Genomic DNA, 12350 nt, shown 5'->3' on the forward strand with positions numbered 1-12350 from the left:
GACACTTAAGAGCAGCTTTACAGACAACTAAATTTTACAGTAGTAATTGTTGAATAAGACTACTTCTATTGCAAAATAAGCCATCTCATAGAAGGGTTCAGCACTTTTAAGTCCCCTTGTTCATTTTGGGGTTTATGGACAAAAACCTGATTCTCTTTCTTTATTTGTCTATTGATCCCCATGGCGTGAGAGGGAGAGTTAAACTTTAGCCTTTATTCTCCAAAAGATTCATCAATCATGTGCCTTTAATACAAAAATGTGATTCCTGGGGAAAGAGGATTTGCTTTCCAGGGGGTTTTGCAGGAACCCAACCATTGCAGAGAAAGAGCCCTAATTGTGGAACAGTTTTGAGGAGCATCCTCCACTGTCCCAGTCCCCAGGCCCTTTGCCACTCACCCTTCACTCTGCCCCCAGTCACTGCGCACACACAGGTGTCTGTGAACTGGGTCAGGGGCGTAACCTTCATGGCAGCTGCACTCTCCTGTCAGAAAAAAAAGAAAAGAATCTTGTGAAATGCTGCCTGCCCACAGGGGCTTCTCCCTTGGTTTGATTTTCTTAGAAAGCAAAGTGAGATACACAGTTTTAGAAAAGGCCCACAGGAAGGAGGTGTTCTGGTCTGCTGTCACTGTGGTTTATCGTTTATTCACCTGCTCATTCACTCACTTATTGAGTGAGTCCAGACACTCTCTGCCAGCTTCTCTGTTCCACCCTGAAATGCAGAGATAAAAGGTGCAACCTGGGTGCTGGAGGCACTCATGACTGAATAGGGAGAGAGGAAGTGACCTGGTAGCTGCCAATTGTTAAGTTATGAGAAGTACCTCTCTGCACTGAAAGTGCAATCAGAAAAACGAGTAGTCTCCACCTGAGTGAACATATCACATTTATCCATAAGTCCTAAATCAATTGCCACCTCCTCTAAGGTAATTCTGATATCCCCTTTTGGAAAAAATTGTTTTCCTCTATCATTTCCAGATTTTATTTGTTTTGTTGGTGTGGCTGTGTGTGTTTCAGCTGTGTTCCTCTCCTTTCTCCATTCTCTTCCTTTTATCTCTCGTTACCATCCCAACCATCCACCCTTCATTCCTTCCTTCCTTCCTTCCATGTATCTGTCCACCCACCTCTGTATACATGCATCATTCTCATCTGGCCATGTCTTACACTGGTTGCATGGTGCTTGCTAACATTTCACACTGCCTTATATGTTCTCCAGTTGGCTAAGCTCATTTGGGTGCTGAGCACATATTTTATTTCCTCATTTATCTTCACAGTTCAGAATCCTGGAAAGATGGTCAGAAACTCTCTGTCCTAGGCCCTTGCTACTATCAGCCCTGCTCAGCTGACTACCCCTTAAGGTTGAGGAATACGTGTTTGATTCAGTTAGGTACTGGTTTCTCTAAGGTGTATTTGTGGAATGTTCTGAGATGGTTTACCAAAAATGAAGTCAATGAAAAAATAAATGATTGGAAAGTTGCCATTTGTGAGAGCCAGTATTGCGTGACTCTTTGTAAGAGTGATGCAGTTATCCCCAACCTTGTTTCACCTTGGGGGGCTTGTTGGTGGGATGAGTCAAAGGATTGGTGTTCTATGGAATACACTTGAGGAAATGTTGGTGGAAACCCCTGGCTTAGCTCAAGTCTAGAACAGAGTAGGTATTCAACACTGGGAGTTGAATGAATAATTAACTCTCTTTTATGGCTCATAAATTTCCAGATTATTGCTGTCAGGTTAGAGTCCTTGACATCTTCTGGTGATCACACCCAGATGGACTGGCACCTCTTCAATTCTATGGTGACTCAGAATGACCTACCCAAGAGTTTCCAATACATGTACCATGGATCAGTACTTTGGAAAACATTTAGGGACTTGGTAGCTTTCAGATTTTAATTCTCTTTGGAAAGTTTGAGTTTGAAATCTCTTAAACAGTAAAAAACAAATAAGCAACAAACAAACCCAAAGGCTAAGCACGCACATGTTACATAGAGAATTTAAGACACTGGAAAGCATAGTTACATTAACTCTGATTGTCAGGTAAATTTATTTTATGCAGACCTCATTTAAAAACAAAAATCTCCTGTCATCTCTTCTTTCTTTGAGAAGGATACAGAAGCCGTGAGCTGTGGCGCTAACAAGCTCCTGCTATTTACAACCACATGTCTGTGGATCAAGGTTTTCCTCAACCTTGTGTTACCAAAGCAAAGCATAGCAGAGAGTGTGATCCCAGGGTAATGCAGGTTCTCCAACTATCAGAATTCAAAATGCCTATGTTCATCAAACAATCGTATTACTCTCACAGATTCACTCTAAATGTTATTATGCATTTTACCTTACACAAAGTGTGAAAGACTATCTTGTTTTGCACATGACAGTGGTATTTGGTCCCCAGCACTAGTAAGTATCTGGCAAACAGACCAGGCTGAAAACATGTTGGTGAAACTAAAATAACAGTTAGACAACATTGAGTAACGATGGTCTTCAAAATATTCAGAATAAAATTGTTGAAAGACAGAAGGGGAGACAGGAGAGAGATCTACATTTTCCCTTCTCTAGATACCTGGTACATATGGGTGGGGGGCTGCTTGCAGGCAGGAAACCTTGCTGAACTCTCCTCTTCAAAATTGCGCTCAGGGTCTGGCACAGAATGTGTGTGCTATCAGTGTGTGTACCCTAGTGGGCTGATTGTTGCTGGAGGTAAGGGGAGTAGAGGGAAAGGGCTGAGATCCTTGAGATTTGGATGAGAATAATTTACTAAAGGGGGCAGGGTAGGAATCACTAATGATGTGTTAAAATGCAACAGTCCCTTCATGAAATATTCACCACTTTAGACACGTCTAATATTAAAGATTAAAAGTCCTGAGATTTGTCCTCGAGACTCCCAGGACTGATTTATGATCTGCCACCAACCACAGCCCACATGATTCATAATGGGAGAGGTAAAATGGTTACCTCTGGCCAAGGGACAGGAAGTCAGGTTGTGGGGAGAGGGTGAGGAGGGGCAGGAAAGGAGGGGATTTTTCTTTTATGGAAAGGGCAAAGACTGAGGTTCTTGCAGGAAAGAACACAGGTCACTCCCCCTTACCCCACCTCTCTCCTTGGGGGGAATATTAGTAAGAATGAGAATCTATATCCAAAAAAAGGTGCTACTCTCCAGTGCTCTTTCTTGTGTGCTTACTAGGCAAGTTCCCTCTGCCTTGGAATGGATCATTAATTGCTGACACTCATTAAACAACAAATATGTATTTTGCAGAAGAGAAGCATCCACCCTGGAGGCCTGTAAGGCTGGCCATGTATACAGGAGCGGGTAGGGGAAGTGCTTGTCTGTGGAGGAGGATAGACCTGAGTTCTGACCCTTGCTTGCTTGCTCCCCGGCTCCGTGGTCTTGGGGATGCTTTTCCCTTTCTTGGGGGTCTCAGTTTTCTCATCAACAGAATACAATGACAGTAAGGTCAATCTCACAGGGCAGGTGTAAGAGTAAATTGAAGCAGGGCAGGGTAGCTAGAGGGTCAATACATCAGTGTCTTCCCTTTAATTCAAGACAAATAATAGGTTCTGATAGATAATGACATAATAACCCTGGGGATACTAGATAATCTTCTTGCTGGGCCTCAGTTTCTCCATCTATAAAATGCAGTATATGGCCATTGATTCTGAGCACCAACTAGTCAGCTACTCATACTGCCTTTCTGGATACTTAACCTCTGCTCTCTGGACACCATTTTAGTCTTACTGGTGATCACTCTTAGCTGGGACTCAGGCAAGATCTCCATCATTGCCTCAGCTATCAGCTTTATTGACTATGTCTCCTATTTTGCTGGCTCAGCTTACTCTCCACTATTTGCAACCAGGCACTTCCTTTTAGCTGGATGCAAACCTCTGACAGCCAGAGATGAGGATTAACCCCTTCCCTGGATGAGTTCTTTCTCAGTCCTGCCTCTGCTCACCCGGGGCAGTCAGGCTGTCAAAGAAGAACTCACCAGGGACACAGGCTTCCATGCTTTGCACGGGCTCACTATGAATCCCCATACTGCCTTACACCTGCTCCATTAGCAGAAGCACCTAAAAGGAAGGCCTGAACCCATCCTGCTTACCTCTGCATCCAGCACCTGCCCCATTGTCTGGTTCATTGATCACCAGAAGGGTAGATTGCACAGTAGTAATATCTATGCTAATGGGATAGGGAGGTATAGTGTTGTTTTTTTTTTTCCCCACCCCTGTCTTCTTCAGTAAAATGGGAGTTTCCAGAGTACAGAATCCTTTTTTTAATCATCTCCACATTCTAATAATTAGTATAATGTCTGTGGTATGGCAGGTGACTCATTTGTTAAATGGATGAATGGATGGAGTAGTGAGCACATATATATAATTTTCATGAATTCGGGTTGTGTTTCTTTAGAATAATGGTGATTCTGCTGAAAACCGTAAGAACTTCCTTGGATCCATGACAGGTATTTGCCAAGGAAATGGAAAGTATAAACCTGAGTCCTGATGAAATGTCTAAAATAGAATTCCATTTTGCATCAGAGCAGAAAAAACTGTTACAAATCATCTAGTTCAAGTCTAGTCTGCTTTCTTTTGCAAAAGGGGAGATTCAAGTTCAGAGAGTGAAGAGGTTAGTCTAAATCACTGGCTGAGTTTCTGGTCAGGATTAGAACCCAAGGCTGCAGGTCACTACGTTGGGCCCTGGCACTCTCACTAACTTCAATTCAACTAGCAGCCTTTTTCTAGGAATCTTTTTTTCCATTGCACTCCTGCATTTCTTACATTGAAAACGTATTATATTTGCAAACAGGAATTATTTTAAAAGTCTCATGAATTTGAAATATCTTTAACAAATTAGTGACATACATTTATATGTAATTGATAATACAAACCATAAGAAAGAGTTTAATCCCTTCATTAAAACAGTTCTCATAAGAGAATTCAATTAATTAGACTCCTCTATGGTAGTTACTAGAACTCTGTCTTATCATCAGCTATAGATATGTTGCATTGGTTTTAAAATATTTACTCTTTATGTCTCCAAGGTCCCATTTATTGAGTTCTCATTTTATTTTACCAGCATTCTCACTTTGTAACTCCTGGGTAAAACAACAGAATCCCTCAATTTTGAAAGATCTGAGTTTATCTTGTGTGGGACTCCCCTAAACCACTTCAAGGTGGACAGGACCTTCAGCTACTCATATAAGATGAGTGCCCTGGTAAATGGCTGAGCGTGGCCCTACCACCATGAGCAGATTGCTTTGGATTCAACATGTGGATCTGCTGCCACTGAGAATTTGCCTTAACTTGACCAAGTTGCTTTACCTCCCTGAACCTGTTTCTCAATCTGCAGTGAGTCTGATATTACCCATCAGCCAATGGATCCTTTAAAAAGGCTTTAGCACAGTCTCTGGCACATTTCTTCTTGCTGAAACTGTGGTATTGTTTCAGTTTTTGTCATTGTTGTTCCTAGATGGGAGGGGACAATCTCGCAACTTAGTGGAAAAGAAAGCTGCTTTCCAGATGAAGGATGGTCTCACTGTTGAGCTATTCCCATCACAAAGCCAAAGGGACCTCAATCTCTCTACTTGAAAATTTGGGGTAGCTTGAATGAGACAGTCTCCAAGGCTGCTCCTCATGTCCTCAGAGCCACAAACAACTGTTATCTTTGTCTCTACTCCTGGAGGACACATAATGACCCAAGGACATCAGCCAGAGGCTGCTGCCTCCTCTGCCTCCCAGCTCAGAAGGGCTCACCCCTCTCTGCCCATTAGAGTGCCACTTAGGTGCACAACCTTCTTCCCAATTCCTCCTTGCTGCCTGGCTCCCTTCCTCTTGTAATTCCATTTTCCCTTGCTTCCAACTCAGCCATCACTCATGTCAGGCCAGGGGCACTGGCTGCTGTTTTCTTTCCTATTTACTTTTCTTGTCACTGTGGCTTGGAAAAACATTCCCCTGGGGCCTTCAGAAAAATGGAGTGCATACCATCCTTTCCCATTCTGCCACCAGGGGCCTCCTCACTTCTGTGTTACTAGAGTCCAGCATGAGGTGAGGCAGGGGCTGGTGTAACCTCACAGAGGGCCTGCTGTGTTCAGGGGAGTGAGGACATTTGCCATATCATCCCACGTCACCACGCAGGTCACACCTATGACTAGCACAGGAGGAAGGGGCTAGTAAGGAAACAGAGGCTTGGGTCACAAAATCAGAATTTTGAAGCTCAAGCTCTTTCACACAACCACAAACATCATAATAATATGTAAAAACACAAAGGCAATAGCAGGGAGAACAACCTTCAGTTGGGCAATGAATGTGTGACATATAACTGGAGTTAAGGGAGAATAAGAATCTTCATCCCCCTCACACTTAAATTAGCTGATGTCTAACATCACTCCCCCTAAAGGTTTAGGACTGCCCTTTCAAACAGACCTTATTCACACAGAAATCCTTTATGTGAGGATTGTACTGATCCCCATGTAATGAGTAAGGAACATAATCCCTATACACATTCCTATGTCATGAAGGGTTGTGGGATTTTGCAGTAGCCTGTGATAAGACATAGGGACGCATCATACCTTTTGCTAACTGAGCATCTACTATGTGCTGCTCTAACTGAAATCATTTTTGGTTTCCAAGACAACGTGGGGAGGAATGATATCAGCTCCACTTTAAATAATATGAAGCTGAGGCTTGAAGATGGTAAGCTGTCTGTGTTTATGAGCATAGGAGTGAGCAGCTTCCTGTCTAAAAGGTAGCATATGATGACTCCTTAAGAGAAATGTGTTTTGAGAGCATGCCAAAAGGCACAGAAGGAGCAGAGCAGGGGGTGCAGAAAGACGTCCACTGAAGTGAAGTCACAGGGGGTGTGATTCAGACCTGTGTGAAATGAGAACGTTTTCAGAAGTCTGCTCAGCCAAGTGTGCTGAGTGAGCTGGAGCGGGCCCCTCCTTCCCCAGGACTCAGCCTCCGTGTGCAGTGAGGAGAGGCTGGTTGCAGTGACATCTAAGCAACCTCAAGTGGGCATCTGTGACGTCCCTTTTGTCCTCACACTGCTAAAATGAGACGCTTTAGCCTTGTTTTTCCCAAAGCATTTGAGACAAAATGGGTGGCTGAATTTTTACTGTGCATCTTCCGCTGCCATTGCTCGGTCACTGAGAGCAAGAAGATACAAAATAGAGCCAAAAGTTTCTGAGGTGTGGGCTGGTGTGATCTCACAGTCATCTGAGTCCTTTATCAAGGCTACATGGGAGGGGATGAACTGGCGTTGATGCAGCTCCTGGGCAGCCTGGGTGGGTGCACCAGCCAAACTGCACAGGGGGTCCTATTACAGGGCCCAGCCCAGAGGTTCCTCTCCACCATCTCCCTCATCTCTCTTCCTGGCGTGTCCACCACTGAGTGCACCCCCTCCCAACACACACACACACACACACACAATTATCCATAAGTCAATGTCTAGAGAAAAACATGTAGGTATGAGCCTCCCTCAAATTTGCGGTTGGTGGAGGGTACAGGGAGGTGAAGGACCCCCTAACAGCCTGGAGCACATGCAGCTGCAGACATCTGTGATGGCAGAAGGCTCTGGTTCCCACTGACCAGCATCTTCCTGACGGTAGATGAACCAAGTTGGGCCTGCCAGGGAAGGGCAGCCCTCTGTACCCCTCCCACCCTTCACCCCACAACCCTGAGTCATCTGTGCTTCTCAGATAAACCTGGAAGGGCTTGGGGAACCAAGGGACACCTGGTGAAGGGGATAGAACCTGGCCCAGGAGTCGAAGCATCTGAGCCCAGAGGCTCTGTCTACCACTCATGGATGTGCAGCCTGGACAAATCACTGCCTACTCCGAGCCTCAGTTTCCTCATCAGAAAACGCACAATTTAAGTCTAACTTTAAAAATTGTCCCTAGGGCTGGAGATATACCTTTAGAAAAACAATGACTGCATCTGGGGCCTCCCTGGTGATGCAGGGGTTAAAGACACAGTGCTGTCAAGCATGGCCAGACACTGCAGCACAAGTTCGATCCCTGACCAGGGAGATGGCCCACATGGTGCAGCAGACCTCTCCTGTCTTGCTAGCTGCTCCCCTCAGCAGTGTCTTTCAGTGGATCTGCCTGTTCTGCTCTCCACTCTATCTCTGGTGAACCCTCACGACCCCCTGCACGTCTGGCCTGTACCTCAGACCTTGTGTACATAAATAAATAAATCTTAAAAAAAACAAAACAAAACAACACAATGACTGCATCATGAGGCAGGCAGCATTCAGCACCCGGGAGCTATTATTATGTCTGCTGTTCTTGCTACTGCCATGCCAGCCCCTCACTGCTGCCGCCCTGCTCCAGGCTGGGCTCCTAGCACAGGTGGTCTCGGGCACAGCAATGTCTTCACCCACTCCTCTGCCTCAAGCAGCCAGCACTGAGTAGGGTGATGAAGGGGAAATCATATCACGATCACGAGATGGGGTGTGAGTGCAGGTGGCGTGGGTGGATCCATCGGGGTCCTGTGCTAAGTGAAAGAGCCAGACAGAAAGACAACTACTGGGTGATTTTACTTCAATGTGGAATCTAGAAAAACTAAACAAACAGTATAAGACCAAACTCACAGACACAGAGCAGACTGGTGGTCACCAGAGGAGAGGGGTAGGAGGAGGAAGGAGGAGGGGGGATGGATAAAAGGGCTCAAGAGGTACAGATTTCCAGTCATAAAACAAAGCAGACACAGGGAAGCAGGGGCAGTAGGCGTTCTAAAGGCAAAGGCAGGGCACTGAGAATTTGAGGAACTGCTCAGGATAGGAAACAGACCTACTGTGGGGATCGTTTTGTGTTACAGACAAATGACAAATCATAACGTGGTACATATGAAGCCACAGAATGCTGCAAGAGTTCAATTAAGATATGCATATCTATGCAAAAAATAAATAAAGAGTCACAGGGGAAAGAGTGTGGAATTCAGTCCTAAGGTCAAGAATGTACCAGCAATGAGGAAGTTTGATAGTAAGAAGGAGGCACAAGGAGAGCGTCCTAACCTCCAGGCGGTGTTAGAAGTTCCTATTACATAACACATGTGATCCTCGCAACAGGCCTATGAACAGGTTTTATTTTCAATCCCATTTACAGATGAGGAGATTGAGGTGCAGAGCGGTTAGGTCACTTGCTTGCCTAAGGTCTTACAGCGGAGTCAGAGCCAGCTCTGGACTCCTGCCAGTGGCCTCCTCTCCAGGGGAGGTGAGAGTCTGCACACAGAGGGAAGACAGTGCAGAGGCAGATCACAGTGCAGATGAGAAGTAGCCAGTCCTTTCATTCCTGGATCAGTAGAACGCAATGGCTTACTGGGCATCTGCCTTAGTCCTGCAGCTATGGGGAGAGAGCCCCTGGGATCCCCCAGGCCCCTCCACACAAAGCCATTTCAAATGCTGAATCCCAGCCTTGCACACAAGGAGGCAGCTGAAGGCAGAGGGGACAGGCCCTGAGGTCGTATGGGGTTTGGTCTCTGTGATTCTCACCCAGTGGCTCCTTGGCCTTGTCAAGTTTCCTGTGTTTGGCTAAGACTCAATTTCCTTATTTCTACCCTGAGGTGAGTCCCACTAGCCCTGCTCGTTGGACAATATCAAGAACATTCTATTCACAGCTGGGCCTCCATGAATACAACCTGCCATTGCTGATTATCATCAGGGAGCTGGTTGTCTTAAGTCCTCCCTGACCAAGGCCCTTATCCTGACCCCTGTGATTATAATTTGGGGAAAGTGGAACCTGTAGATCTCGCCTACTGTACCGTGTTTGATCAAACTTTTTACCTTTCCTCCATCAACCACTTGTTGGAGCTGGTGCTAATGTTCTGATGACAAAAGGTGAGGACACTGAGGTCCCCAGGAGGGCAGTGGTGGGGGCCCATTTCACACAGTGAGAAAGTACCAGGGTCAGGGTTCAACCCTGGCTCTGCTTTACTCTGGAGTCAGATGCCCCTACACTCTCCCTACACTCTCCCTGGGTCTCACTCAAAATGACCCACACATCATACCTTCAGGGATGCAGGTGACACCAGACTGTGTGGTGGTCAAGGCCAGGGGATCCTGTTTCCCCACCAGACAGGAGAAGGCCTTGCTTAAGCCCCTTTATCTTGCAAAGCCTCATCCTTCTCCCCTAGGAGAAGGGAAACATAAGCTCTGTCCACTCCTATCCATGAAGAGGCAGTGAGGATAAGATATATAATTAAGGCCCCTGTCCTCTCCCATTCACCAGGAGGCGATGAGGATAAAATATATACTTAAACTGTCTGAACACATGATGATTAATAATGCAGTTGTTCCTCGCTTGAACAAAACCTGAAACTGCAAAGTGCACTATATAAAATAAATTAAGCAGAGGATAATTATTCATTTTGCAAAAAACTTCTTTACTCCACCAAAGACATGCTTGGTGTTTTTGTTTTTTCATTGTTTTTGTTTGTTTCTTTCTTTTTTTTGCCCGGCAAGCATCAGCTATCTTGGTGAGTTTAAAATCAAATTTCATTTACAAAATTAAAGCCAATAGAGGAATAGTTTTCCAGATGTGCACTGAGTACCATGAGCCATAGGTCAGTGTCCTGCCAATGCCATCTGGGGTCCAGAAACCCATGGGGGTCAGCATAGTGGGGGGCCTTAGACCAGGAACTGGGTAAATGAATGAACCGCTGGGTAGTATGTGGGTAGTATGAGGCTGTGTGCTGTTTCAGACATGTCTTTTCTCAGAGTGCCCTTGGCCTTGGCTGCACACAGATGGTCAGGGTTATAGCCAGCTTCCCAGGGAAACCAGAGAATTGTTTTCAGTTCTTTCCATCTGGAATATGAGGTCTCTGTACATCCTGTGTATGTTCGGCTGAACCCAGCTAACTTTCACTTTGCTAATCTCATCCCTGATCATATTCATGCTCATTGTCTTGTTCCCCTCTCCTCTTCACTCTCCTGTTTTCTGCTTCTCTTGCTTTCCATCCCCCCAACCACTATCTTTGTTTATCTTTGTTTCTCAACCTCTAGGGTTTTGTTGTCACTACCTCAGTTCCTCTCTTTGGTCTATGATCCCCTGTCTCGGCCTCTGATCCGTTGGTCTGTCATCCTTACTCTTTCCTTCATTAGAGTCTTGAGTTTGAGTCAGTGAAGGCAGAGTTAAATCCCAGATCTGCCTTAATTTCCTCACCCACAAATAGAGACAAGAGGAGAGTCTGTGGATGTCAAGGGTCAAGGTAAAGATTAATGTAACTAAGATTGAACAGGACTTAAAGGGCCCAGAGCAAAGAATACAGGCACTTCCTGCTGATTCCATTCCCCTTCTTTCTCTTGATTTTCCTTGTTCTCCTTCTTTCCCTTCTTCCCTCACCACATTCCCTTCACACATAAGCACACACCCCAGAGGCCCCCTCTTGCACCCCCTCCATGCAGCCCCCAGTATGTGACAGTAATTTAATTGCACAACATCACAGATTCCCATTACTAAGGCTCACATTCACTTACAAAACATTTTTACGGTGCATTTACTGGTATATGGAGAATCACGGTGAATCACTGAAATTAAGCAATGTGAATTCAAGTGACCTGTGCCAGGCTCCACTAGGCAGTCAGCTTTGCTGTGAGTCTGTCTTCAGCCAATGGATGGGTTGCAATAGTTTCCACCCACCCGGCTGTCACCTGGCCTGGCCTGACTTGGATGGAACATCTTGAATTCCTGGATGCCCTGATCTAAGGTGTGACCAGCAGAAATGCAGACCCCTTCCCAACCCACTATTGTTGGATGGAGAAAACCATCTAATAAAGTGTTAATTAAAAGACCATTTAACACTGTGACCAAAGAGCGGGACACAGACATGGATGGGGTCACACGCACACACACACACACACACAAACACACACTCCTTTTTGACGGCCTTTATTCATCTACATTGAATTGAACCTGCCTTCAGTCACTGGAAAGAAGACAGAACAGTGGGGTGCAATGGGCTGGCTCCCCACAGATGGCAACAACCTAAAAAGGCTAGTGCTGTTGCTCAGTGCTATGTCTGCAATGGTTTCCTGAAGCCCCTTCTGCTCAGAAAGCTGTCAGCAAGTCTTCCATTCCATCGTGATTAAGTCTTTTGTGGGTTAAGCATTACCAACACTGGGGGTGCTTTTTGCCCCTGATTCAATAATTTCCACTTGTTGAACATTTATATTTGCCATATAATGTAGCAGTAACTTTGGACTGATTATAATCATCACAATTACCTACCGAAGGTGAATACTTTTCTCTTTGATGAAAAGGAGCAGGAAATTAAGCAATTTGCTCAAACTGAGCCAATAGTTAAAGGCAGAGCCAAGATTTTAACCCTGGTCTGTCTGACTTCAGTGCTCCGACTGCCTCTCCCAATCCAACATG

The 12350-nt window shown here is 45.4% G+C and overlaps 1 protein-coding gene across 4 annotated transcripts in view; it reads right to left on the reverse strand.

Annotated features, from left to right (window-relative positions):
* Positions 1–12350, reverse strand: part of ASTN2 (astrotactin 2) — a gene marked incomplete at both ends in the record, with an annotated part of 818546 nt that overhangs the window by 447193 nt on the left and 359003 nt on the right. For all 4 annotated transcript variants that reach the window (XM_084237291.1, XM_084237290.1, XM_084237288.1 and 1 more), the window contains one exon: positions 397–481. In XM_084237291.1, coding sequence (XP_084093417.1) covers positions 397–481 — 85 coding nt within the window. The remainder of the gene's footprint in view (positions 1–396; positions 482–12350) is intronic.

Source organism: Talpa europaea, assembly GCF_964194135.1.
Source record: "Talpa europaea genome assembly, chromosome: 7".
Classification (NCBI taxonomy): domain Eukaryota; kingdom Metazoa; phylum Chordata; class Mammalia; order Eulipotyphla; family Talpidae; genus Talpa; species Talpa europaea.